Source organism: Pomacea canaliculata, linkage group LG9, assembly GCF_003073045.1.
Source record: "Pomacea canaliculata isolate SZHN2017 linkage group LG9, ASM307304v1, whole genome shotgun sequence".
In the NCBI taxonomy this organism is placed as follows: domain Eukaryota; kingdom Metazoa; phylum Mollusca; class Gastropoda; order Architaenioglossa; family Ampullariidae; genus Pomacea; species Pomacea canaliculata.
In genome coordinates this window covers 15,550,885-15,578,216 of record NC_037598.1, presented here as the reverse complement: position 1 = coordinate 15,578,216, position 27,332 = coordinate 15,550,885, and the positions used below count along the sequence as shown (strand labels likewise).

The 27,332-nt window shown below is 35.0% G+C and overlaps 2 protein-coding genes across 7 annotated transcripts in view; one reads left to right on the top strand and one right to left on the bottom strand.

Moving 5' to 3' along the window:
- LOC112571485 overlaps positions 1-20,638 on the top strand; it is a 30,148-nt gene extending 9,510 nt beyond the window's left edge. Inside the window, exons 18-39 of one of the 6 annotated variants that reach the window (XM_025250478.1) lie at positions 181-231; positions 378-460; positions 824-901; positions 1,303-1,465; positions 2,346-2,432; positions 3,422-3,696; positions 3,999-4,077; positions 4,813-4,863; positions 7,176-7,366; positions 7,729-7,881; positions 8,909-9,412; positions 10,625-10,655; positions 12,006-12,299; positions 14,194-14,364; positions 14,991-15,049; positions 15,691-15,726; positions 16,840-16,886; positions 17,613-17,693; positions 17,865-17,983; positions 18,396-18,615; positions 19,219-19,356; positions 19,966-20,638. In XM_025250478.1, coding sequence (XP_025106263.1) covers positions 181-231; positions 378-460; positions 824-901; positions 1,303-1,465; positions 2,346-2,432; positions 3,422-3,696; positions 3,999-4,077; positions 4,813-4,863; positions 7,176-7,366; positions 7,729-7,881; positions 8,909-9,412; positions 10,625-10,655; positions 12,006-12,299; positions 14,194-14,364; positions 14,991-15,049; positions 15,691-15,726; positions 16,840-16,886; positions 17,613-17,693; positions 17,865-17,983; positions 18,396-18,615; positions 19,219-19,356; positions 19,966-20,161 — 3,107 coding nt within the window. In that variant the 3' untranslated portion in view covers positions 20,162-20,638. The remainder of the gene's footprint in view (positions 1-180; positions 232-377; positions 461-823; positions 902-1,302; positions 1,466-2,345; positions 2,433-3,421; positions 3,697-3,998; positions 4,078-4,812; positions 4,864-7,175; positions 7,367-7,728; positions 7,882-8,908; positions 9,413-10,624; positions 10,656-12,005; positions 12,300-14,193; positions 14,365-14,990; positions 15,050-15,690; positions 15,727-16,839; positions 16,887-17,612; positions 17,694-17,864; positions 17,984-18,395; positions 18,616-19,218; positions 19,357-19,965) is intronic. The other 5 variants (XM_025250483.1, XM_025250482.1, XM_025250479.1 and 2 more) reach the window with 5 other exon arrangements.
- A 202-nt stretch (positions 20,639-20,840) lies between these two features.
- On the bottom strand, positions 20,841-26,965 carry LOC112571499 (COMM domain-containing protein 7-like). The gene is made up of 9 exons (XM_025250512.1): positions 26,143-26,965; positions 25,061-25,114; positions 24,538-24,640; positions 23,937-23,993; positions 23,758-23,795; positions 23,112-23,202; positions 22,826-22,875; positions 22,602-22,650; positions 20,841-22,038 (listed from the first exon to the last, which is right to left on the bottom strand). Exons 1-9 carry the CDS (start codon positions 26,227-26,229, stop codon positions 21,962-21,964), a joined length of 606 nt encoding a protein of 201 aa, XP_025106297.1. The 5' UTR covers positions 26,230-26,965; the 3' UTR covers positions 20,841-21,961.
- Between the last annotated feature and the right edge of the window lie 367 nt (positions 26,966-27,332).

The window sequence follows — 27,332 nt, the reverse complement described above, 5'->3', positions numbered from 1 at the left end:
GTGTAGATCTCATTGCTAGCTAGAGATTTATTGATGTTTTGCACAAAGGCCCTTCAACTGTAGCCAGATCTCAAGCCCTGCATGGGCACATCTCTGGTGATCACATGTGAATACACTTTGGAATTCATCATATGTGAATGCACTTTGGAATTCCCTGACACCTTTTTTCTGCATTTCCAGTCTGTCCACATCTCACACCAACAGAAGAGGACAATTACACTTTTGATAAAGGTCAGTAATACATTCCACTTTTTCTGTTTCATTATCAATTACACATCAACAAGTTAAAAGCAGAAGGTAGTTTTAAATAGATTATGTTTGTTGTGTTCTTTTTCCAAGAAAATCATTATTATTAATTCCTAACTTTAATTTTACAGAATCCTTTGTCTATGAAGACCTTGCTGTCATGTATGAAGGAGTGACTGCAAACCCTGATCCCATTGATCTTGATAACTACTTGGTTGGTAGAATCACATCAATCAATTTTAAGACTTATTGTTTTACAATAAACCGTGAATGTGATACTGTTGCTCCATTAACTAGTTATAACATTTACTATATGGCAGGATGAAACACTTGCATAGACTTTTGGAATTTTTTTCCAGAAGATTAACAATGCTTGCTTTTAACACCTTGATTTACACATGCATCTGCATAAGGACCCACACACACATATATACATTTACACACACATTCTCACACACTAATATTCTCTGTTCCTTTAAAGAAATTTATAAGTTCAGCTCGAGGTTATTGAGATTGTTTTTCCTTGGAAATTTTTTTGCCCAAGTTGATGTACTTTTTATCTTGTTTTTTTTTCTAGGTTCCATATGATATAGAGTTTTCCAAAGATTTCCTCGAAGGTATACTGGATCTTGAACCTGTCAAAGTGAAGACTGAGGTACTGACATTCTTTGTTTGCAGAAGGATCCAAGTGACAATCACTCCAGATATAATGTTGTAATAGTGATTTTAACTTGTACCATTCAGCATGTCAGTGATTCATTATTTACTTCACCATTATCTGCCATATAAAACATGATCAATATTTAGATAGATGCTTGTTCAATATTGTAATCAATCTCCTTAAGAAGAATGACACATAAAAAGCTTAGAATGGGAGTAGAAATCCTGGCAGGCAAACTAGAAACATTCAAAGTGTGTCATCTTGCTGGAAATGAAAGAACTTGCATAGGTAGACAGGAATCTAATTCCACCTAAATATGGCTAATGTAGATCGGGCAACAAAGATCTTTATTGTGGTGGGATTGAGATAAAAGATAATTGCTTGAACTCTTGCAGGAATCAGTTGAGGAGAGTCAGATATCCTTGGCCCCTACAGATTTGTACATTTCTCCACCCTTAACCCCTAACAGCTTGTCTGCTGTGGACTTGATTGTGGAGTCAGAGGTCACAAAATATGACCTTCTTAAGCAGATGTCCACTACAGTGCAGCTGTTGATAGGTAAGTATGTGAAAGATATTTCCAAGGAAACTTAGATATTTTTCTTAGGGTTATGATTGATGTCGGCAAGAGCCTTAACCCAAACAGTCTGGTGAAAGACAAAGACGGCAAGACCATAACAAATGATGCAGGACAAAGAGGCTACTGGATGGAACACTTTGACGAGATACTGAATCGATCTTGTCAACCATCCTTACCTGACATTCCACCAGCAACTGAACAACTTCACATCAATTTCAGCCCTCCCACTAAGATAGAAATCATCAAAGCTATCTAAAGAATGAAAAGTGGCAAAGCGGCAGGCCCGGATGGCATAACCCCAGAAGCACTAAAAGTAGACCCAGAAACAGCAGCAAAAATTGTACATTGCCTCCTACACAAGATCTGGGAACAAGAGCTAGTACCAACAGACTGGAAACTAGGCCACCTGGTCAAGTTACTGAAGAAAGTGTAACAATTGGCAGGGGATCATGCTGCTGTCCATCCCCACCAAAGTCCTGACAAGGGTAATTCTAGAGAGACTGAACAAGGCACTAGGCAAGAGACTGAGACAAGAACAAGCAGTGTTTCACCAGGATAGGTCATGCACTGACCATATTGCCACCCTCCATGTCATAAATGAACAGTCTATCAAGGCAATCCTCCCTTTATATATAACTTTTGTGGACTTTAAGAAGACATTTGACAGTGTAGACAGGGACATCATCTGGAGGCTGATGATCCACTATGGTATCCCGCCTAAGCTCATAAACATTATCCAGGGGGCAAATCTCGTCCTGCCAATTATCCACAACATCAAACTCACTAAACCTTATGTAATGCTCAAAGAATCCTTTGAAAATTATTTTATGTTGCCTATTTTACACATTCCTTGCCACAGATAGAGAATATGAGGCCCAAGTAAGAAAAGAGGGTCTTCCAGTTTCTCCCCATTCAGGCGGCAAAAAGAAGTCCAAGTCTGATAAAGGTAGTACTTACTAAACCACGAGTACTTTTGTGAATATGCATAGTCCAGGTCTGAATGTATTAGACTGGGATTTATTTCTGTTACAAATGTATGCTTAAAAAGCTGCATTTAGAGAGAATGTGTATGCTACATGTAGAGAAGAGACTGATCTTATCAAACATCAATATTTTTAGATCCACAAGCTTTTTGGCAATGTTTGTAATTTGCAGTATATGTGTATGTATCGATATATATATATATGTGGGTGTATTTTTGTGTGGAGCTTATTCTCTTATTCTTTTCCAAACCTCACACATTAATTGTTGCTAGTTGTGCATGCTTTGTACAAAACATTTTTTATTAGCTCTCCTTGATCACCACAGAATATGGCTTTGATTAATTTTGTTTTGTTTTTTTTTAATACCTTGTCATAATTTGTAATACCATTAAACCAAATAATTTTTTATGCTTCACACAACAGGTTAAAATATACATTTACTACTATAATTGTAGATTATTATTGTATGTTTCTGTGGGGTTTCTTGCTCAGGGGTAAGGGATGTTACTGATTTTTATGCGATATTATGAGAGTTTACTTAGATATGATGAATTAAAATATTATACATAATGCTTTGTTATTGTTGTTAAATGCTATTCTTACTTTGGTAAATATTTTATAACAAGGCTTAGATGTGCAGCAAAATATAGTTTTCATTCATTTTTATTCTTTTATTAATTTTTATACATCATTATATAAACTCAGAGTTTAGAGGAAGCAAATGAAGTGCAAATCAATTATTGTTATTTTCACCTTATGCAAGACTGTCTGTTTCAGTTGCTTGGTCTTTTTCGGAATTAGTATGCACTGTAAACTATACATAGTGTCATGCTTAAATTGCTGATTATGTTAAGAGAATGAACAAACTTGACGAGGCTATTTCCAAATATTTATAGAGATAAGACTTGCAGAAAATCAGTTTAACATTTGATTGTTTGGCTGTTTTTATCAGAAGCAAAGAAAAGGAAACAAGAATTACCAGACATGAAAGAAGAGATGACAGCATCAGCAGGCCTGGCTCAAACACAGAAACAGAAAACTATAGAATCTCATGAGAATGATAAAGAAGAGCAAGAAATAGCAGTGGAAAAGACAGGAGACTGGAGAAAGCAGTGGAAGTCTATCAAGCTTCCAAAGTTTGGTGTGTCACCTGGACCCTCTCCAACCCCCTCCCCTCCATGTAGCCCTGTTCCTGTGGCAGTGTCTAACGAACAAGGATCTTCTGAGGTAATAGATGCAAGGTTGTTTTGGGGAAATCGAAACAAATCAATATCTGACTGGGTTGTTTTGCCTTCGTTTCCTGTCTTGTTCTTTTTTTGAAAAGTTTACATGAGTTCATTTTGTAAAATGCTCAATTTGAAATTCTACTGCTTTGTTGTCAATTTTGTTTTAATTGACCATTTTTTTTTACCACTACAAGAGTTTTAATGTTCTCACTTTAGTACTTTAGGACATGCATATTATTTTAGAACATTTTAACTAATTGAAGGTTTTTAAAAGTAGCTGAACACTCTTGCTTTATTTGGCAGTCCGAAGAGACCGATGAAGACTTTGTAAAGCAGGGGTTATTGCCACCAAAAAAGATCCCTGACCTCGAACTTGTTGCAGGTGAGCTTACATATCTGTATCTAAAGATGTCTAAAGAATCAGATTATATATACATATATGACTGTCATATATTTGAAGAATTGGGTGACCTGGTTAAACTATGTAACTTGATAGGGAAAAAATAGAAAAAGATAATGCCTAAAAAAATAGCTTAAACATAATGAAATAAACTGAGTTGAGCAGATATTTGTTATCTTTTGAAAATAAAAGAAAAATAATAGCCAGGCATACTGCTATTATTGTTTTGTAAAAGCTAAAACATCTGACAACCAGGGAAAAATTGATACAACAAGGCCTGTCTAAACTGGGGGAGTTGGGGGAATGAAGAATAAATATGTTCAGTTAGCTGTTAGCACCTTCCTCATTTTGACTGTACTCTGAAATCAAGATAACAGTGACTTTCATTGATATGTTTGCAACCCACTGCTGGAGGGAAATGATTATTTTAGTGATGCTTAATGGGATGGCGGATACTTACATTTGGAATTTAAATATTTCTTTGTTTTAGAGTCAGTCGAGGTTTTCTTTTGATTATTTTCCAATATTTGTGAAAGTAAAAATTTTAGATTTTATGTAAGTTAAAGGGTAATATTTTATTTCAGATTTTCTTTGAATTTTTCAGAAATATAGTAATGAAACATACATCATAAAGATTATCACTGAAACCTGTTGTACCTCATTGTATAATTTAGCATCAACAATCAAGATAATCATAATGTGCCATTGCAATATCAGAGGCTGTTTTGGAAAGAGAAAGAATCAGAAAAAAGAAGGAGAAAGCAAGTGGTAAGACTTTGTAGTGGTGGGTCGTGTAAATAGAGAGCATGACACTCTGATATGTGGCTAGACACAGAAGTTGTTGTAGTGTGTATAGTAAACATACATCAGTCAAATCAGAGAATGAATAGTTCAGAATCTGTGAGCATGTTATTTTAATCTGTAAATATTAACAAGAATGTTAAATAAGGAAGAAAATGTGAACCTCCTGAAGACTGCTGAAAAAAACAGTTTTGGGTTTTTTTTCAAAAGGCACAATGATGATATTTGTTGTGTGTCTTTGATAGATGTTTTTTTTTTCTTGCATATTTTATATAGATAATTATCTTGAATTAAGGTGACCAGACGTCCCGCTTTAGGCGGGACAGTCCCGATTTTGACCTCGTGTCCCGCCTGAATATCGGGCGGGACCCCCAATGTCCCGCTTTCTGGCTTTCTGGCAAGTCCATCAAATGTCCCGATTGTCTTTAAAAATCACTTTTTTCGGCGTTTTTTGACGGTGACGACACCATCATCGGCACGCGTCCCGCTTTCGCCCCCGAAACGTCTGGTCACCTTACTTGAATATATTTTTAAAGGATCAGAAAGATTGCTGATTCCCATTTGACAAGGGAAATTTTTTTTAACCTGGTAGTTATCTGTGTGCTGTTCTTTATCTTTACATACTGCTATTTATTTTGGATTTTTATTGTGTTTTTTGCTGCTGCTGCTTCATTTATAATCTTGATTTCCATAAAATACAGGTAAACTCTACAATTAAATACATTAGAGTTTTCCATCTATAATCTACAAGTATTATCAAAAATTTCAAATTCACTGATTTGCTATCTCTAAGGTGCATGCCTTGATGATAATTTTATGTGAAATGTGTAACATTTATGTCCCCTTTTTATGTTGTAAAAAGTAACAACAGATAACATATTAATAGCATATTAACACAGAACACATTAAAAACAAGACATTATTTAATTCCAAGACATTATTTAATCAAGTTATACTTCATTGAGGTATTAATCTTTTTAAAAAAGATGTTTTTGTACCATGAGATTTTCTTTGAGAGTCATTGACTTTTGGATTAAAAGCGAAAGTATTTTAAAAGTTAAAATATCAAAATAGTTTTTAATGATTTTTTCAACTCAAGGCTCAGTATTTACTTATAGTTTTGTTTCCCATAATTCCTGGATCTCCTCGTGCTGCTTGCTAAATAACCCAGTATTGAATCGACTGAATACGAGTCATCACCACTTGAAACCAGCATTTTTGGGTAGGAGATATGATGAGATAGAAATGGTCTTCGGCACCACACAAACTGGGTTTTCTTTAGGTAACATGTCTATTACTGTAATAAGCAGTCCAGAGTGTATTTTCTGTCTTAACAAACTATATTTGGAGCCTGAGTATTCTGTAAATCCCCAGAAAGTGGACAGACTTGCAATTCCCAAGATGAATGTAAATGGAGGAAGCATTTGATTGGCAGTGAAAATAGTAAAATTAATACTGTCTTGTTCTTCAAGTTTGTCAGTTTCCATGTTTGTTTTGTAATAAACTTCTGCTCTTCTCAAGAGATGATTATTGCACATCAGATAGTTTGTACTGCTTCTGGCTTTCTTATATTTTTGAGCTTTTGCTTATGTTGTGTCTAAATCTGCATAAATAAATATTGAAGGAGGGTAGAAAAGGTGTGTGCAACATTATAGCTTTATGTGCATGCATTGGCAGTGTGCCACTAGAAATAGGTGAGATAATATTGATGATCTATGATAAAAAAAAATACCTTCTCCTGGCAGGGAAGTTTACAAAGGAAACAAAATTCTTATGTCTCTGCCTGTCTGATGTAAAATACTCATTGCAATATAGCAGTTCTAGCTCATAATACCCAAACAACATCTCCCTTTGACCAATGAACCCAAAAGAATTTTTATACTCCCTTGAAAATATAAGTGAAAAAATCCTTTCTCTGTGTGTGAGATATATATACTGGTGATTTTCAAAATATATTTTGCTGGAAAATATTTTCTTTATAAAATTCTATGTAGAAAGCCGCGTAGTTTCCCGAAACAAGAAAAGCATCATTCAAATTGTATGTGCAAATAGAAATGCACTTCTCCCAATTCTTTCCCTTTTGCTTCTTAACTATGTATCTCAGTTTTCCTTGTCTACTTTCTCTTTCTGTGCAGTTAGAATGAGTTTTCACATGAAAAAGTTTTTTTAATACTCATTTAATGTGATAAATGACTTTAGAAATTAAAGGCATTTGCATCAACATAATTTTAGCACGATGTTCTGATGTTCCCTATGAAAGTGCTTCACTGTTTGTGCAGAAGTTCAACACAAAATACCTGTGCCAGAGAAGGTAGAAATAATTTCTTCTGCAAAAAAGACACGGAGAGCCATAGCTGATGTTGAAATCGATGTAAAAAGTTTGATGAAAGATCACAGTCGAAAGGCACCACCCATGAAGAAAGAAGCTGATCACATCCACAGTACAGTAGAGCTTCCTGTGGCTACAAAGGTAATAAAAGCACACTTCTGGTAAAAGGGTTCAGGGACTCAATTTTCTTTAATTTATGCTATAAAAACATATTACTGACCAGGACTAAATTTATGTTATGGAATTTGTGTAGGGCACAGATTGATTGATGCGGCTGTGAATGTTAACATTTAATCCTTGGAAATTATATAATTTTCAACTGTCATAAGGTTACTGTGCTTCTCTGTGAGTTTAGTGTAGCATGTTATTAGGCATGGTATCCAGTAACATTTGAGTAATATTCATGATATCAATGCACTTTGTTAGGAATGTGTACCTCTGCATTAGAAAGTAAAGCTTTACAATAAAATTTATTGATTAACTGGACAATCTGTCTGTTATAGGAGAGGACTGTGAGGGAGACAGACAAAAAGAAAATCACTGGGGAGCGAAGACTTCCAAAGCGAGGCGTTCGGGCAGCACCACAATCTAAGAACCAGGACAAAGAAAAGGAGGAGGTCCTTCAGAAAATGGATCAAGCAAATGCTTCTTATCTGGTAAACACCTCCTTCAAAGAGTGTAGTATATCACAAAAAGTGTATTGCAAAATCAGCAACAGCTATTTGCATGGAATCAAATAATCATCTCACTTAATTCCTATACCCCACCTCATCTTAAAATTTTTTAAAGCCATTCAAATCATTTAGATGCTTCAGGTGTTTGGGAGATTTTTTTGTTTAAGCTGAAGGCATGACCCGTAAGTGATCTATCCAGAATGTTTACCATGTAAGCCAGAACCAAGACATTCTGGCTGAATGAGTTATAATATTTTAACATTAATTTTAAAGTATGACAGAATAAAATGTATGGAGAGATTTTTATCAATTCAGATATTTATACCTACCAAATCATAATTGCTCTTATACATTTCAAAACTATTTTTCAAAAGATGTGCTCAAGTTAAATTATTCTTCCTTTGTTAAAAAAAAATTTCTGAAAACAAAAAAGCAGAATTAAACACTTTAATATTTAGATATGGTATCTAGATGTAATGAAATAATGTCCACCACCTACTTAAAAAAATTATCAGGCAGCTGGTTTGACTGACATCTTGTTTGGGATATGGGGGGTTGGGTTGATAGAGTGTATGTTAAATACAGATTATTCTTTATTATTGTTGGTCATATTGGACACTTTGCCAGTAAAAAGCTAGCAAGGCTAATGTACTTAAAATGCTTGTATGTTTTATGTCTGTGTGTGTGTGTGTGAGAAAGAGTGAGAGAGAGTTGGAGGGTGTGCAAAGCTATATATATATACTTAGAACAGCTCCATTAGAGCTATTCACAAGAGTTGAAATTAGAGAATCAGTAGTGCCAGTCCTTACATAGTTTGCTTTACCCCCATTGCTTTGAATGCAAGCTGACTTTATACTTATGTGACTGAAATAATATTTGTGGTGATAAAGAAAAATCATGGCTGGTTGTTGGAGTTTTGAGCTCCATGCATGGAATATAAGGAATTCACATTAAGTTATTCTCAATTACCTCTGCTCTGCATTTAATGTAGTATGTACCTAATCATCAGATGCCTTTGGATCTTCTGGCAAATGAGAACAAAATAATTAAAGACGATATTGATGATCACACTGTGGGTAAAGGAGAGAAGTACAAAGAAAAGGCACCAGAAACTGTTGTTGCTAGCAGCGATTCTCAAAACATAGAGGGCGCATCTGCACCTGCAGACTCTTCCATCAGTCTTGCAACAAGAACACAAGACTGGATGATGGCAATGGAAATTCCACCGCTCCCTTCAGTTCCAAAAGCTGTAGATCAACCACCGCCATCAAATGCATTTCTTCCTGCAAAGTCTTCTGCCAAAATGCACCCAATCGATTTCTCGGTTAATTATATCTCTGGTGGTGATGGATTATTGAAAACACCGGACATAGACAGGAGAACAGTAAGGGTGGCCTCCTTGCCTTCTGTGAATGAGATGGTGCATGACAGTGGTATGCCTACACCATCCATTTTTTCAGAGACAGATGCAAACTGTACCACAACATCATTGAGTTTGACAGCTAGCAAACAGGTAAATAGTGTATTAATCTCGTCTTCCTAATTTCATTTCAGATTCATACTTTCATGGATCTATATCCTCTCTGTTTTGAACTCATTTTGCTTGTAGAATTAACCCTAACCATTTTTTCAGTCGGTTGCTTAATATTATGATTTTTAATACAGTGTAGGTGGGTTTTTGATGTCTATCACCTTCCACTCTTTTATTTTCTTAATAATGTGTGTGTATTAATTGCTTAATAACAGGCTTTATTATTGATGTTGTTTCTATGATTCTACAAATCCACATTAAGGAAAAAGAAAACTGAAACTTCCATTCCTGAGAGGATTTGTAAAAAAGATGACTTTGATATAGGTGAAAAAAAAATATTCAAAGGCTACTTTTATCCTTTATCAGTTTGTGTTGTCCTTTGATTTAACCATCGTTGACCTGAAGTTCCCCAATGGTGGTCTTCTACTGAAAAAAGGGGAAAAAACTTGCATACACAAACATTATAGGTAGATTTACTAATGCATTTATGCTTTTGCTGCCAGTAGATTTAGCAAGTCATTTCTATGCTTGTTCTTACACATTTGCGGCACGTTTGCATTGTGCTTTGCTTTTAATTCCTTTTTTTCGACAAGGTTTTTTAATTATATTTATAACATTTACTTACTTATATTCTTTCTTCTGTATGTTTTATTAATTTTTTTTTACCTAACGTGTCCTTTTACCTCAAGTGTCTTTTCTTGTTTATAGTTTTTGCTCACAATGATAAACAATATTATTACAGCACATGGGGTATTGAAAAGTTTGTGTGCATATAGATTGTGTGCAAGTGTGTAGGTATGAGTGCATTTAGATTGTATGCTTGTGTGTAGGTATGTGTATATGAATATACACATGAGAAATGTGGTCTATAACAAATACTTCTGAATTGTTTAATTCACATTGACAGTATACATGTATACTTATGATGTAATTAGTTAAAGCCATTTTGTATTTGTTAACATGATAAAAATTTGATAAAGTGTGTTTGAGTGTCTTTTCAGTTGGTAAAGTGTGCATGTATTCTTCAGAAATGGGTTTATTTCTATTTTTCTTTTCTTATTTTTGGTTTGGCTGGGTTTTTTGGTTTAGATTTTGAAGTTATAATAGGCTAAAATTTCACTAATCTAATACTGCATATTGTTTAAACATCTTTTTAAAATATCCATTATTGAAATTGCTTCCTGAATATTTCAGGTAGATGGCTCTTCTTTGATTCAAGAGGAAGGTAGCTTACCTTATTTTATTGAAACATGTATCTTCATAAGTATTTGGTAAATATAGTTGTATGTTTAATAAAACAATCATACAATAGTCACATTCATTACCATAGCTTTTTACGTTATTTTATATCTTTAGTTTGGGCTTTCTCTATCATCATTTCGATACATATTAGGATACAGCCAGTTCAGGCATTTTTTAAGCAGTCGATTTTCATGTCAGCTTAAGTTTTAGCAGATATTATATGCCAAAACTTTAAGGAAAAGATCACAAGCCATTAACAGATTGATGTGTACTAACGGAAAGATCTGGATTCACAAGACGGTATAAAAAGCTCTAACAGGAAAAAGCACATAAGATATGTAAAGGCATACACATGCAGCTTACTTCTGTGTTTGTTGGTTAGACATCATATTTGAATCTGCTTATTTTGAAATGATATTGATGACTTTTTCATTGTCTTTTGCATCTGAAACCATAAACATGCATATTTTTGGGAACAATGCCACCAATCCAGTGTGCCATTTGTATTCTTAAAGAATAGTTTCCCCCAAATGATTTAATATAAAGAGCATGCCTGCCACTCACAATGAAAGCTGCAGGTGCAGTACAAGGGTGAAGAACAATAATTAAGCCATGTACAAAAAATAAGAAAATAATAAATGAAAAATGGAGAAGAAAGCAAGAAGACAAAGCATGCAAGAGGGGAAGAGGGGAGGAAAATTGAACAGTTGTAAAAGAAATTGACCAACATTGACCAGTTGTAAGATAAATAAGTCTAAATGTTGGAAACCACAATGAAGGAGGGAAAGGGGCAATTAATTACAAATGGTGAAACCCACAAAAGGAAATGAAGGAGCACACAAACGTTTCAAGCCTTGTACAGGGAACATACAAAATATCAGAATATGCAGAGTGAAGAGACCTAGCTGCTAGAGTGTCAGCAATTCTGAAGGTGGGGGACAAGGCCATGAAAGCAGTGTAAACACTGTGGAGATGTCGTATGGTAAAATTGACCTCAAAAAGACAATGAGTGTATCTAAAAATAAAAAATAAAAATTATGCAGCTTGGTTAGTCATCAGATTACACATTTTCAGATCACTGGAGATCATCAACAACTTGGGCAGCCGAGAAGACCAACAATGAGTAACAATTGTCAAATTATAGGTTCTGTAGTTTCAACTATTAAAGAAGTTTTAATTTGGGTGATCTTTCTAAGCTCAAAGAAAATTGGTAAAATTAGTAAAACAGTTGAGGAGTTTACAAAAAGGTATTTTTGACATGAGGATCTTGCAGGTCTTATTAGATTAATTCTTTATGATCAGAGCCCCTAAAATTATTCATCCATCATCCCAGTGCTCAGGCAAGAAAAACAGAGCCGGTTTCAACCAAGAACAGTTCCTTATGCACTTTCTCAGCAAGGATCACTGCACATTATCTTGCCACAAATAGAGGAGTCAAGCCATTCAGACAGTGGCCAAGCACTCAGTTTCAGTCCACGTTCATCTGATAGCAAGTCACCCAGGTCAACTTGCCCTCCATCAGCTCTTAGCTCAGTGTCTCATAATCAGCAGACCACATTGACACCAGTTTTGGATGTGCATGGATTTCCTGAACAAAGACCTGGTGTTGCAGACAACACACCTACAAGTAACCATTTCTTGACTGTTGTGGCTGTGCATGACACATAGCCTCACACATGATTCTCTGCTTTTTTTATTTACTTTGCTGGAACTGACCAACTGCATATCAAAGTGTATTGTAAATATACATATACTAACAGGTTCTAAAGAGCTATTTAGTATTAAATCTTAATATCAGTTTTAGAATATGCATATTATGCATACATGGATTATGTGTGCATGCTTATTCATACCATACATGCATGTGCTTGAGTACTTGGGAAGTTAATGTCTAGCACTCTAGTAGTGTACTAAGTTATGTCTTTGTTTTGTAGAGGGTAGGGGTTGAACAGCTCCCAGGACTGTCCCTTTCTCATGCTGGCTGTGTACCTAATAGCCAGCCTTGAACTGCCCACTTGAGGCTGCTGGACCTATTGTTACACCAGAAGTTACTAAGTTGCCTGAGCCACTTGAGGAGACCATGACCAGACAAGGTGGGGTGGGGGGTTTGAGCACTGGCGCCATGGCGGTAGGGAAAGGTCGTGATGAGACAATGGGAAAAGGGGGTGGATGGTTCTGGAAAGTTCAACAGAGATAGAGTAAGTAGCGTAGCTTTAGGGTTGAAGGAGGCTTTTTGATTTTGGAAGTGAGAGTGGAGAGACAGCAGGCCAGCCACTGAGTGAAGATCTGAAAAAATATACAGTTATGCAGCAGTTCCAACTTTATTGTGTTCTTGTATGACTAGCCCACCCCTACATAGCCATCAAGGACTGATGTGTTGGTTACACTTTCTACAAAATTTGCCTCATTTTGAATTATAGAATTCTGGCTTTATTTATATTAGGAGACATTTTCATTTTATCCAGTGATTTTTTTTTATTCAAGGGATAATTTTTTTTTTTTTTTTTTTTTCTCTGAAAAGCTTTGTCCCTTGATCCTGAAGATTCAAAATTGTGAACTTTTTCAGACGAAAGACATCGCAGTCTGAATACACAGTCTGAGCATATTAATCTCCCCAGGAATTGTGTTAACAGTCCATTTGGGATTTTTTTACTTAATACAGTGGTTATGAGTTGGCATGTGATTGGCAGTGTGAGATTTGTTCCCTAAAAAAAAGCCCACTTGAAGTGTGAGAACTTTGGTATAGATCCTGGCTGTGTATTTCTTAGACCTTTATTTTTCTAACCTGCCTAAAATGAATAGTTTTTTGATTTTATCTTTACTGTTTGGTAGATTCATCATTCATTTTTGCAGACCTTGACAAAAATGTTTAAATAGTATTATGAAGAAAACTTTACCATCAATACTAATTAATGTTGAAAAAAAGTGTAAGAAACTGTATTTTTAAAAAAAATCACTAGGGTTGTCATTTATAGTCAAATATGATCTGAATGTAACTTTCTTTATTATTTCCAATAAATATAGCATAATGATCAACCTACCAAACTTTTCATTGAAGCTCTTAATCATGCCTTCCATTATGTATTGATTTTTAACTAACACCATTAACAAAAATAATCTATTTTTAACTTGCCTTTCACTCACTGGAGTTCATTTGAATATTTTTACTTGATGGATGAGCAAAAAAACACCAAAAAACAAACAAACAAAACTGTGAACTGTAAAGAACTAAGCAGTCAGGTCATACAAAGATTTGTTATTTTTCCATGAACGTTTTGTGAATGTGTGGACAAGATATTTTAGAACATTTATGTATTAACATGCAGGAGACAGTAATAATGTTAAAGTAAGGATAACATTGTGACCATTGTGAAATATGTAATCCTAGAAATATAGCTATGTAACTGCAGATAATGACGATGGAAACTTTATTGTGATTTAGTTGTTCTGAAGAGTTTATGGTAGTTTAGTTATTTCATGATGCTCAGCTACATGGGGTATTGGGACATTTTTTTTGTCAGGAATTTCTCCACACTCAGTTCTCGATGGAGAGTTTGGTTCATCACCCCATCAGGTTTCCTCTTACAACCACGAGGAAGATAGCAAAGCCTGGTCCCACGCAAGAATCTCTGATATTTTGCAGGCAAGAAGACCAGCCACTACACTACAGGCAGCATGCCAAACTAATCAGGGTTAGTGTAATAACTAATCTTGGGGCTTCACATACTTCAAGCATGCCATTCTTGACTAATTGACCATATGCATGTACACCACACACACATCATACTCTCACACACACACATTTATGTACACCACATTCAAAATACCACACAGACACACACTTATATACACCACATGCATGTACACCACACAGACACATGCACTTATATACACCACAGGCATGCACACACACACATGCCACACACACATACACTCTTGTATACATCACTTGCAAGTTTGGAAATTATGTGTGATTATGGCATTGTTACTTCTTCTAGTCAGCTAGTGTTACTGGTTTTTCATAAAGTGTTACAATATATTGATGCTTAGTTTTTAATTTGTAGAATATGATGACAAAATTGTTTATTTCGTGTCATGTATTATTGTTAAGTTTGTTATTCCTCCCTTCCATAGGGCAATTGCCCTGGAATAAATCAATCAATCAATCTTGTATACACCACATGCACGCACACCACACATACATGCATGTACATGCGCTAACAGCCAATGTTGAGTAGTTTACTGCATTTTACTTGTGGTCCTTACACACAACATCTCTAGAATGCTGAACATTTCTGGTGAGTTTATATATCTGCAGGGGAAGAATGTAACATCATACGTCCCCTTACTGCTGGTGTCACAAGCTTTCACAGAGAAGTGAGTATTTCTACCAGACACTTGTCATGTGGGTAGTTCTTATGAACACCGAGATTTTCTACCTGAACTCCTTCCAGGAAGTTTTGCACAGAGCACATGTAACCATGTCATTGCAGATGAAACATGGTGCGTTAGAATTAATGAAATAATTTATGCAGGACAGATACACGTCCTCTGCAGAATCATGATACCCTCAGTTCTTGTTACCTGATTCCTCTTTGCATTTTCTATATTTGTCTTTTATTAGTCATCAGTACTGCTGTTTAACCTTCTATCCTTTGTATGTTGTCCATGTCTCACTCTTGTCTCAAGTGCTAAAAGCACACTCCTTACTAGTGTAAGTATGCACTATATCGTGTTTATTATTATCATTATACACAGACAAAGAGAAAATAAGGAACACCAATTTCTCCCTCTGTCAGAAATATTCCAGAAGTTTCAGAATGGAGATCTTTAGCTTCAAATTGAGTTGTTTATACTTTAGTTTTGCCTTTTTAATTTGTTTTTATTTTAGTTCACATGCTATCATATATATAGTAAAAACTTATTACGTTTGTATATGCTTGTATATTATGATACATCCTTGAAGACATTAAAGCAACAAAGAAATATTTGTCTGCATCTCTTCCTGCTTTTGGCAGCTGGAATTAATAATAGAGCTCCCTTCTACAGCTGAAGTAAGTATAGTCATGTGAAACCCTCCCAACGTGCTCAAAAAAGTGTAATTTGTAATCTTACCAGCCATGATTAGGCAAGCATGTGTGCATGTCTAAAACAGCTTTTTTGGAGGTAATAATTTGCAAATAGCTATATATTAGTCAAGCACCAAGGGTTTCTTCCCTGCCAATAAACATCATAATTTGATTGGACACTGTTTCATATAGAAGCAGTCAATGAAAACTTGGTCATTTATGGTGTACTTGCCTGTATGCTTATGTGCATATGTACATGTTGTGTGTGTGTAAGCACATGTGCATTCATACATATAAGCATGTGTGGGCTCATTTGCATTATATCATTCATGCCTATGCATCAAACTGTGGTTAAGGGAGTGTGACATGCATTAGTTTACTGCTGTTTTTTAGGCCAGAATTGGATAGTTTTCTGTGCAGTTTCTGTGACTTTCCTGACATTTAATAATTTCTGATACCCTAATATAAACTATTGTTTACTTTGGGTTGAGGGTGCTTTTTGTCTAGAAAACCATATTGAGAAATGTATTTCATTATGATCTGATCCGATAACAAATTAATGATTAAGAGTCACATTGATTTGTCTTGCATCTACTTGTTCTACTGCTGACATGCATGTCTATCAGTTTATTTTCAGCATTTTTTAATTAGGTTAGTCAAAATACTTTAGACTGCCTATCATTTATGCATGTATATTGAGCTTGAAAATGATTATGAATGTATTTATCAGTATCTGAGGAGATCTGAGATCTTTGTGCATATTTAATTGTGTATCCTCTGTAATACTCACAGTTTATTCACAACGTTGCAGGATTGCTCAGTTAAATAATAATAACTATATATATATATCAGAGCTCCAACATTACTTCAGAGACTTTTTACCAAATGCTAAGGAATCCAGAAAAGTGAGGAGAAGTAGATGTAGTGGAATCTTGATAATATGATTTTTTTTTCTTTAGCACCTCACTAGGCGTTAATGATAAATGTAAAAAAAAAAAGTTTGTTTTAATATTGTAATGCTTGGGCTCATTACTTATTTGTATTAATTGCTTTCTCTTCACAATATACAACATGCTGTTATGTTTCTTCATATTTTAGGAACTGACATCTGCAGTTGAAGCTGCACTGTACCGTTATAAAAGTGGGTGAGTATCTGAAATCACACATTTGAACAGATACATTTATGTAAATTTCTGGACAAAATAAAATTTTGTGAAAAGATATATATATATATATTTTGAAAGTTTACCTATAATTTCAGTAAACGTGAAAATTTGTCATTTATTTATATGATAAATATACAAGTGCAATCACACATGTTCATACATTGCACAAACACACACTCACACATTGTGCACACATTGCACAAATATACATACATGTGCACATGCACTTACATATTCAAGCAGATGTTTATGTTCACTTCTCTTCAAGGCCTCCCTTAAAAAAAAATACTGGAAATTTTAAAACCAGAAAAAGGACAAAAAAAAACTATGTTACTCTTTCAGAATAATCTAAAGCCTCTTCAAAATCTTAGGCCCCTGAATTTTTTTATTCAAAACCAAAATTGATTTATGAATTGGGTATATAGCATATGTATATAGCATGTCTGTAATTTACTTTGTGTATGAATTGTGTATGTTTTAGAAGTGAGCATGTCTGTTATGTGCAAATATGGGTGCATGGTTGTTAATGATTTAGTCTATGTATGATTTATGTAAAGCGCTATGAACAAATCTTTGGAAAGGCGCTATATAAATCCTCATTATGATTATTATGATTATTATTATTATTTTATGCCTCATTGCATTGTTGTTACCTTTATTTTTTTTTAACAAAAAACCTTTTGCATTTTACATTTGCTTTATAAGCACATCACAGGAACAAGACAAATGGTACATCAACAGTGGTAAAAACTTTGAAACAAATTGGCATGAAAAAGCAATTGAAAGGCAAGTTAACTGGATTTCTTTCTTACATAGATTATTGTGTCCACATAAAAATTATTATTTTATGCTTCATTTTTGGATGCTTTGGTATTTCTGCAATCAGGGTGAATGATCTTGACGTAGATGAAATTTTTATCTTCACTTTACTTACTGTAATTTCCCTGTATTATATAGGCATATGTTGCTAAGGATGCAGCGTGCTTTAAGAGCACACACAGCACAACAGCGGCGACAGAAGGCTTTCGAAGAACAGCAGCAGAAGTGGCTGGCACGTCAAAATGAGGAGCTGATGAGTATGTTAGCTGACATCTATTTTATTTCGGTTAAGGTAAAACACAGAGGTGTATTATTTCAGATGTAAAAGAAATACATACATAGAGGTATATGATGCTTAGCTACACATCTAGATAACTAAACGGAAATTTCTGGTGTGCTTTTAAGTTGTTTGATGTCTCAATTCTTTTTTTCAGATTCTTATCTCTCATTTCTAGAACCTTCTGGTATTTACATTATTAATAATGTTATCTTACCTTTTAGTTGCCTCCGGAGCTCTTTTTTACCTCTAAATACCAGTTTTATTATTTTGTCCTTGTATCATACCTTGAACTCATGGAGTGGGTTGAGTTTCATAAACTTCATCATGGTTGTATTAATAATGGTGGTTATCATAACTGCAGTGCATCCATCTTAGTAGCATTTCTCCAGGTACCAGCAGCAAAATGGCTGACTTAGCACCACCACTTCTGAAGACAAGGCCTGCCACTGCCTATGCCTCCACTTTGCATCCTTCACCCTCTGATCCAGCTCCCACCCCTAATGCCAGTCGGCTACACACAGCAAGAGGAGGCAGAAAAAGAGCCTCACTGCATGAGTATCAAAAGGAACAAGTGAATAACAAGCAGCTGAACAACGAACAGCCATACAGGTCAGACAATTTGCAGGTGTTGTATTGTTACAGGTGTACCTTAACGCAAAATTTACTTCAAATGTACATACTGACATATCTGAGTGAATAAGTCCTTTCCATTTTGTAAGATATTTGCCTACACACATTTTTTTTCCACAGAAAGAATTCAGGACCATGATGTCAACAATGTCTGTAGATATGCCAGATCAAAAGTGACAATTCGGTGTCAGCTGTAGCCTTGATCAGTTATAAATGTATCCTTGTACATTCATGATTCCAGGATATTTCAGTTCTCTATTTGCAGGCATATATCTTGAGAAAAGAACATAATTTATCACGTAAATTTTGGGAAATAGTATCTTCTAGTGAGATCTTAACAGTCTATTGACAAAAGAATTCACTTTGCTTGAGTGAATTTGAAGCATTGCTTGGCATGCATTCACCAAGTTGCCTTCTTTCTACCAAAAAATAGGAAGAAAGTCTTCGGCACATAAAATTTTAGCCAAACTTAACTAAAATTGTAAAGCTTTTTAGACTCTAAACATTAAAGCAGATGATAACATCTCAACAAATGTCTTGAAGTTCTGTGTGATTAGCATTTGGGATTTTCCATTCAAAAAGGTTTCGCATTCAAGAGACAGTCCCTGGGAGCATGCCTGCTCACCACAGCTCTCTCTTCATTGATCCTTGGAGGCTGGATCCCCGCAACCCCAAGGCAATCAGACCTCACTCCAGCAAATCCATACCTAGCAAGAACAAGTGAGCTCGACTATAAACTGTCACTGTTCTTAGCAGTCTATTAGGAATATACTTGTCACTGTTTAACAATCTAATAGGAATTTACTTGTCACCGTTTTCAACAATCGCTCAGGAATATGTGAAATGAAATATATTTGTTCACTCAAATTTTGATCACCAGTATCTTGCACTTAGGGTGTAATGATAAACGGTTGTACCAAGTTCAGATTTTGTCTCAGGCTTGCTGTTCTTTCTCTACATGTGGTATCTGTTGACAAGGCTTGATGTCGCCTTAGTTGCTGGAGCAGCATAAAACACTAACGACACCCTCCTCCCTGCATTTAACCTGATTATCTAAAAAAAGGTTCTGCACTCTGGTTAAGTTCATAGGAGACAGATTTTGTACACTTGTCCTACCATCAATGCTGTTCAAATTAATCTGCAGTTGTTGTGCTAAGCATGCAAAAACATTCTAATTGAAAAACTTATTTAACTGCTTGACTCTACCAGGATTAGGAAAAAGAATGACAGAAGAAAGGATAACAGATACCATATTATCATTAAATTTATGATGTCTAATATTACTAGTCTTATAGCTGCATACTTCAGTCTTTAACATGGGTTTTTCAGTCGATATGTGCTGCTAACCCGACCACGCTCAAGCGCTCAGCTCCCAATACCAACCTCACTGGAGGAAGATCTAATGGCAAGTCGCTTTCCAGATCAGTGCCATCGTCTTATGCAAAACTTTGGATCTGCTTTCCGACTTACTCGCCAGAACAGCGGCATCATTCCCTACAGTCCTTATGTGCACTCTTATTACTAAACTAACTTTACTGACTGAAAGTCAACTCTCTTTGCTTGTAACGTTTTATTTGTAAATATATCTTCTAGTCCTAAATATTTTTTGGCTTGTGAGTACTCTTTGCAATTATTATTAAAAATTTAAGCATACAGAGGCCACAAAAAGCCTTCACTGCGGTTTATATATGTTCTTACATTTCCTCTTTAAGAAATGACACGGTTTTAAAAACGTTTACTTCAATTGTAACTGTTTTGCCCAACATTTTCTGAGACATCACATAGTTAAAGCTGTCTTAGATGTTAAATGATTAAAGTTAGCCTTATTATTTTATCTTTGGTCAGACTACCAATTATGAAATATGCCTGCAAACTATGCCACAATTGTGTCCAAGGTAAAAGTCAGTGGTGCATCATGAATAGTTGCTGAAATAATTATCCAGCAGTTAGTAAAGAAAAATAAAAACAGCAGCAAAAAATGATACTGAACTTTTCTTTAACTTCTGTACAACAAAAATTTCCAGTTTAACCCTATTCAGTTAGTAGAATACTCATCCAATCCAGGGACTGGCTACAGTGACATTAATTCTTACAACCTTTCAGTAAGCACATTGCCATGTTAATGTTCTGCTTTGAAATCCACCATAAAAGAAATTGATATTAGATGGATAATCTCATACTTGGACATCTAGAGAACACAAATATTATGTAAAAAGTTTTATTGAACATTGTTGAACTATCATAAATGTAACATGTAGACATTACAATTGTTGTAACGGCCACAAATTTTTAACAACTTATGCACACACATATGCACATAAATATATTTCAGAATATTAAAAGAAAGGTGACAATAAATAATATGTGATGGATAGTTTTCTGAAGGAGATGCGTGCATTTGTGATCAAGGGAGGTTGGGGAATGAACAGGGAAAGGACAGTGGGAGAAAATAGTTTTACAATTACAAATACTTTCAAAACTGGGTTGCATGAGAATCATTTTACATGAAAGTGCCCATGGGGTTCACTCACAATGTGAAAAGAAATAAATCCTTATGCCACCCAATCCCAGTGTTCCTGTGCTGCAGTCCAAGACTTCGTATTTTCATAAGCTGCATAATAATGAAGCAAACTCTTGCTGCAGATGGTTTTATTAAGCCTTATGAACATGGTTTTGTACTTCCACTCTCTACTTTAAATACCCTATCATCTCACAAATGACACTAGTGCACATATACAAAACCTGAATTAAATTGTTAAGTGTATGACTTTATATATATTATTAACATTGTTGTCCTTGTAGACTTTTTAAAAAATATGAAAGTTGTTCCATTCAATATTAGCTTTAAAATCTCCTCAAAATTGTATGCTATTTAATTTCTAACGACATATATGATCAGGTCAGTATAGTTTAGATTTTGTTGAATCAAATCTTTCAACATGTATAAATCAAGTATTGCTGCTGTAAAGAACGGAGGGATACAAGAATCTTGTTACTTTTGTCTTGTTACCAAAGAACAAGCCTGCAGATAGTCTTTCTTATCCTGCTGTCATAAACAATAAAATCTTTTTTCCTGCTGTTTTTATGATTTTATGTTTCTATGATTGTGTTGATTGTGTTACGGTTGTTCCTCTCATAGTTACCCCTTTTTATCTACTCTCACCTCTTACAATGCATTAGTGTACATGTTCTCATGCATGTTCTCAAAGAAGTCTTTTTATCTGTCGAGGAATAGCATTACAAACAGGATTATGTCTTTTAGTTATCTATTATAGGAGAAGAACATTTGAAAATGGCATAAAGGCAGAGTGAAATTACTATTGCACTAGCTAAGGTATTCCAGGCTGGCTTTGGCTTTCTCCATCTCATGAAGAAAGGAGTAAAACTGTGGAAGACTCAGTTCTGTAAGAATAGTAAAACATAAGTTAAATTCTGATCACCAAACATATCTGTCAAATGTTTCTAATAAATCACCAGAAATTCTCTTTCTATAAAACTTTTAATTTATGTGATCTCTGCTGCTCTAGAAATGTAGTACTAACATAATAGGACTAATAATCAACAGGTTAAAATATTTTCTTTCATGCACAGACACTGCAAAAATGCACAGAAAAATGAGACCTGATTGTGCTAGTATTTGCTCTTAATACTTGAAGTAGCCACAACAATTTTGATAAATGATTGTAAAACTGTCTTAGGAGTCAACCCCTCAAAAAAAGCTTTGTTTTACAAAATGTATCAGAAACATAAAAAAATTAGCTGTTTTAAAATGTAACATTATTAATTATAATAGTGACATATTTCCATGCTATAAAAGTCTTAAAACTGCTGACATGAATGTTTTAGTCAAGTATCGACTAGTTTTAAACGTATTTTTGTCCTGCACAGATATTACAAAAACTTTTTACAAACATCCACTGAAAACGAAACAATGTTGAACAGATTCTGAGTGGTCCAGCTCTTACCCATGTAAACATTCTTCATTCCATTTCCTGTATTAATTACCAGTTTTAACTGCAACAGAATACACACAATATCTACAAGGTATTATAAAATTAAAGAAGACTTTATCTTGCTGTCTATAATACCTCTGGAAACACTTTACCAACCATGATGACATCACAATGTCCCAATTTCCCTCCTCCCTCCCATAGCATAATTATTCAGAATATTTTGCTAAAAATCCTACCTGCAGAAAAGTGTTTCCAACTCTGTCAAGCTCACTGCTTGAGGCTGTCACTGAAATCAAAATGATGGAAGTCAGTTAAAAAAATCTCACCTTCTAGCTGAACAGAAATAAATAGAAAAATCTGTTTAGAAACTATCACAAACACAAATACCTATTTTCCAAACTAGCAATGCAGATATTTAATGTTAATTTTAATAAAATCTATTTAAAGGCTTTATTCAATTATCAAAAGTAACCAAAGACAGGCAATGGTAGATTAACACAACACACAATGCTGTAATCAGACCTCCAAACTTCCATTCCATGTCCACCAGCTGGTTGACCATCAGTGTAAGGTCCAGGGCTCCACGTGACAAAGCAATGAAGTTGGACTGAAACTATAAATAGATCCTGTAAACTTTAAGCAAGTCACTCACATTAGTTAAGTCACTTGCTGATGTCCCTTTCCACATTACATTAATACTGTCCATAGTTATAAGCTGTTGACACAGTTATAGCTAAATGGTTGTTTCTTTAATTTCTTTCCCTGACTAAATCTGGAAAAGCATTCAAGCCACAATGACCTCAAATCCAATGTTCAATATGCTTCTTTCCTAATGTAATTCATGATAGCTCTAGCAATAGTTCTAAGATATAGTATATTTTCTTGCACAATGATGTGGATCTCTCACATATAAAATAATTTTTCCTGGAAAATAACTGCCAAGATGTAAATATTCTTTCCTTATTAAATTAAATACAACTTTGAAGAAGATCGGATCTTTTGGTCTTATTTACAAGAACAGCAGGCAAGTCAACTTAAGTTGAGCTTGAAAGTAGATGAATAAATTTGTTCTGAATTATTTCTCAAAGTTTTAAGTTAAAAAGAAAGAAAATTATTTAATTACAATCCCTTTAATTATACAGAAAAATATAGAAAGACTTATACATACCTGTTTTGTAAATGCATCTGCCTTCTCCTCCGACAAACCTGAAAAATATGTGAAGATTGTTTTTCTTCCTTAACATATTATTATGTAAATCACATTACATCATGTAAGCAAGCCTTAAGACTTACTAAGGCTACATTAAACACACTTGGAAAATAAAGATCTGATAAAAGTATGCTCACCTAAATTTACCAAATCTTCCTGCAGCTGACTAGGTGTAAGACTCTTTTTGAGAGCATCTGCACATTTGTGAACAGTGTAATTTTAGGTAATGATCATGTAAACAAATAAACAGATGTGTGATCATCTCCAAGGTGGACAGCATTGTAAAATTAGAAATGGTGGTAGACTGCTAACAGGAATGACTAAAATGCTTAGCCTTCTCTACTCCATCTTAGAGCGGTCCGGTGGCGCAACGGTTAGCGCTGTTAGCGCCTGTCACCAATACAGTGAAGGTTGGCTGCCCTGAGTTCATTTCTCGTCTCGGGCACGTTGTTCTTTCTCTGCACGTGGCATCTGTTTACAGGGCTGGCTGCTTGCCGTGATATAGCCTTAGCTGCTGACACGGCGTAAAACACCAATTCCCCCCCCCCCCTCTACTCCATCTTAAATTCTTGCTGCTTTGGCAATATGAGCAATATACAGATTTTCCTGAAAAATGGATTATCGCTTTATAGAAATAGAAGTGCATTCTCAAGGTCTAGAATTAAAAGAACTTTTATTTCCATGTTTTCTTAAGCCCCACTTTCCCCTACCATACCACAAAAATTAATTACTACATACAGTTGGGGACTGCTACTAGACTTTTGACAACATTCTTTAGCGCTGAAACTCCAACACCATTTTGTTGTGCAAACTCTTCCAAATGGGACGTGAATCTTGAAGACTGGCACAAACAAGTCAGTTGTTACTAAGTTATTCTCAACCATATGAGTAGAAAATACACAGCCATTTATAAGATTTTGAGAAAAAAACAATTACATTGTACTAACCTAATATAAAAAAACAATTATTACTATCACACCTATGAACATGCTTATTGCTTGTTGAAGAAAGAATTTGGGTAGGGAATATAACAGACTGATCTAACTAGGTATTGCTGTTACTATTACTTTTACTATTATCATAATTGCAACCAGACCAACTTTAATTTTCATTCTTGGGTCAGAAAAGCATTGTTTCATATCTTCAGATTTTATTCATTGCTGTAAAATTTCTTGCCAGTAAATGCTGGTAAATAATAGGTAATGTTATTCTACAACATCTTCAATTCTACAGACTTAACCAAATCAAATAAGCAAAGTACCTTTGATGGTTCTGTTAGGAAGAGAAACACATACTCTGTAAGAGCAGAAAATTGCTGAAAAAGAATGAAATACAACCTTTCATCATTATCATTACAATTAATATTATCACTATCCTGATCCTTGTAAATATCCTTTAAATGATCCAGTGTGCAATATGTATTTCCATTTCATTCTTCACTATCAAAACAAAACTAGTATCCTTAACAAATCATGCATGAATCTGTAGACCATTATTCAAGCCTAGAACAGTTATCAGCAGCCCTCACATCGAGTATTAAGTTGTAATAGTAGTCTAAGTACTACTAGTAGCAATAATAGTGGTGTTAGTGATTGCTGTACCAATATACAAGTAGCAGTATAAGCAACACAGTTTCCTCCACTTAGTTAAATGCAAGCCCTCCAGACCCAAACTTTTAATGTGCTCATGAATAATCAACATATGTTTATGCAAAGCTTGATATGTATAGCAGTTCAGTGAGACCATAGCAGTATGTTTATAAATGAATTGTGCTTATAACTATATGTAGCTGGGTGTATTATACTAAGAACCCTGAAATGACACAATTTTAGACTTTCAGTGACCTTTCATTTTTTTTCACAATGCATTTAACTTTCAAGCCATTTAAAGTTTGAAAAAGATTTAATCATTCATCATGGTAAACTATTCATAAGAAATATACATTAATCATTCATGTGAAAAACACGGGCTTTAAAATTCTGTTCATATATCCTATTCTCCACACTCACATCACATAATATATACAGTACTTTCCGATTTTGTATGCGTTCAATTTGTTTCCTGAACTTCTAACGTCGGTTTGTCGATACGTTTATTTTACTTACAAAGGTGAAAATAATCTTAAAAGAGTTATTTTTTTCGACTCAAAGCATTCATGATTCTTCCAAAAAAAAATATATATATTATCGACTGTCTACACTCTACAGGAGAAGCAGACGACACCGTCATGTGCCGATGAGAAAGCAATTGAAAGTAAAGCAAGTTTGCAGGACAAAAGGTAAGTGCTAAGTCAGCTCATAACTTTCCATATTTATCCTAAAGACAATGAGATAATATTCTCACCTCGTCCTGGAATTTGCTCAACGCCTGAAAATCACTAAACATCGAATCTGGGGGCGTTTCCTTACTAAAATGAAAAGTGGTCGCCATTTTGATGCTCTGTGATGTTCGTGACAATATAAGAATTAAGCACTTTGAGAAAATAGTTATAACAGAATATAAGCCTACTAGAAATGCACGCAATTTCACTTAGTGATAAAAAAATAAGGTTTAAGTTTAATATACTTAACATTTGCGTGAAAAGTTCAACTATTCATTTCTGCCCCTTGACATGTACAAATTGGGCACTGCGACTGATCGTTGGACAGATTCATCTCAATGGCCTTTTTGCTGGCAGACATGAGGATCCCATGGAGACTGGAATCTTTATAATCCATTCCTTCAAGTTCGATGCGTCTGTCTTCTTTCTGACTTCTTCAACGGTGTCCTGAGTGGTGAGTTCTCAAGGCTTGGGGGCTCAGTTAATGTGCTTCGTGCATACGGTCATTGGTCGTGTGTTCCAGGTGGGAAATTCGGACAGCTGTTTCTTCCACGAACTTAGATCGGCCCGGTGGCTCAACGGTCACCAATACAGTGAAGGTTGACTTTCCTGAGTTCGGCTCTCGTCTCGGGCAGGCTGTTCTTTGACTTCTTTCTCTGCATGTGGTATCTGTTTACATGGCTGGCTGGCTTACCGTGATATATCCTTAGGAGAGTGCGATCGGTCTTAGTCGTGATGCTGCTCGTTATAAGTTCACATTAATTATTGCTATTACCTAATCATGCTGTGCCAACGAACATGTGCCTATATAATTGGTGGCAATATCCGACATTTACCACACATTTAAAAGTTATATCTCAATCGTTTAATACTGTATGTTTTTGACAACTCATTAAATTTTCTTTTCGGCATTGAATTATGCGACCTACTTTAATTAGAACAAAGGTAAATTTTTGCAGTTCTTGAGCCGTTATAGGCTAATTAAGCTGCCTGTGTGGTCGGTTGCATGTGGTACCATAATCACAGTTTTATCCGTCTGAGACATTTCCCCCTAGTCATGATACAGTATAATAATAATAATAAGAAGAAGAAGAAGAAGAAGAAGGAAATGGAAGAATTATTATATGATCTGCAGATAGTGGTGTTGAGTGAAAAGATAACGGATCTCGAGATTTAGTGGGTTTTGGGTGTTTTTTTTACAATTTAGTTGGAT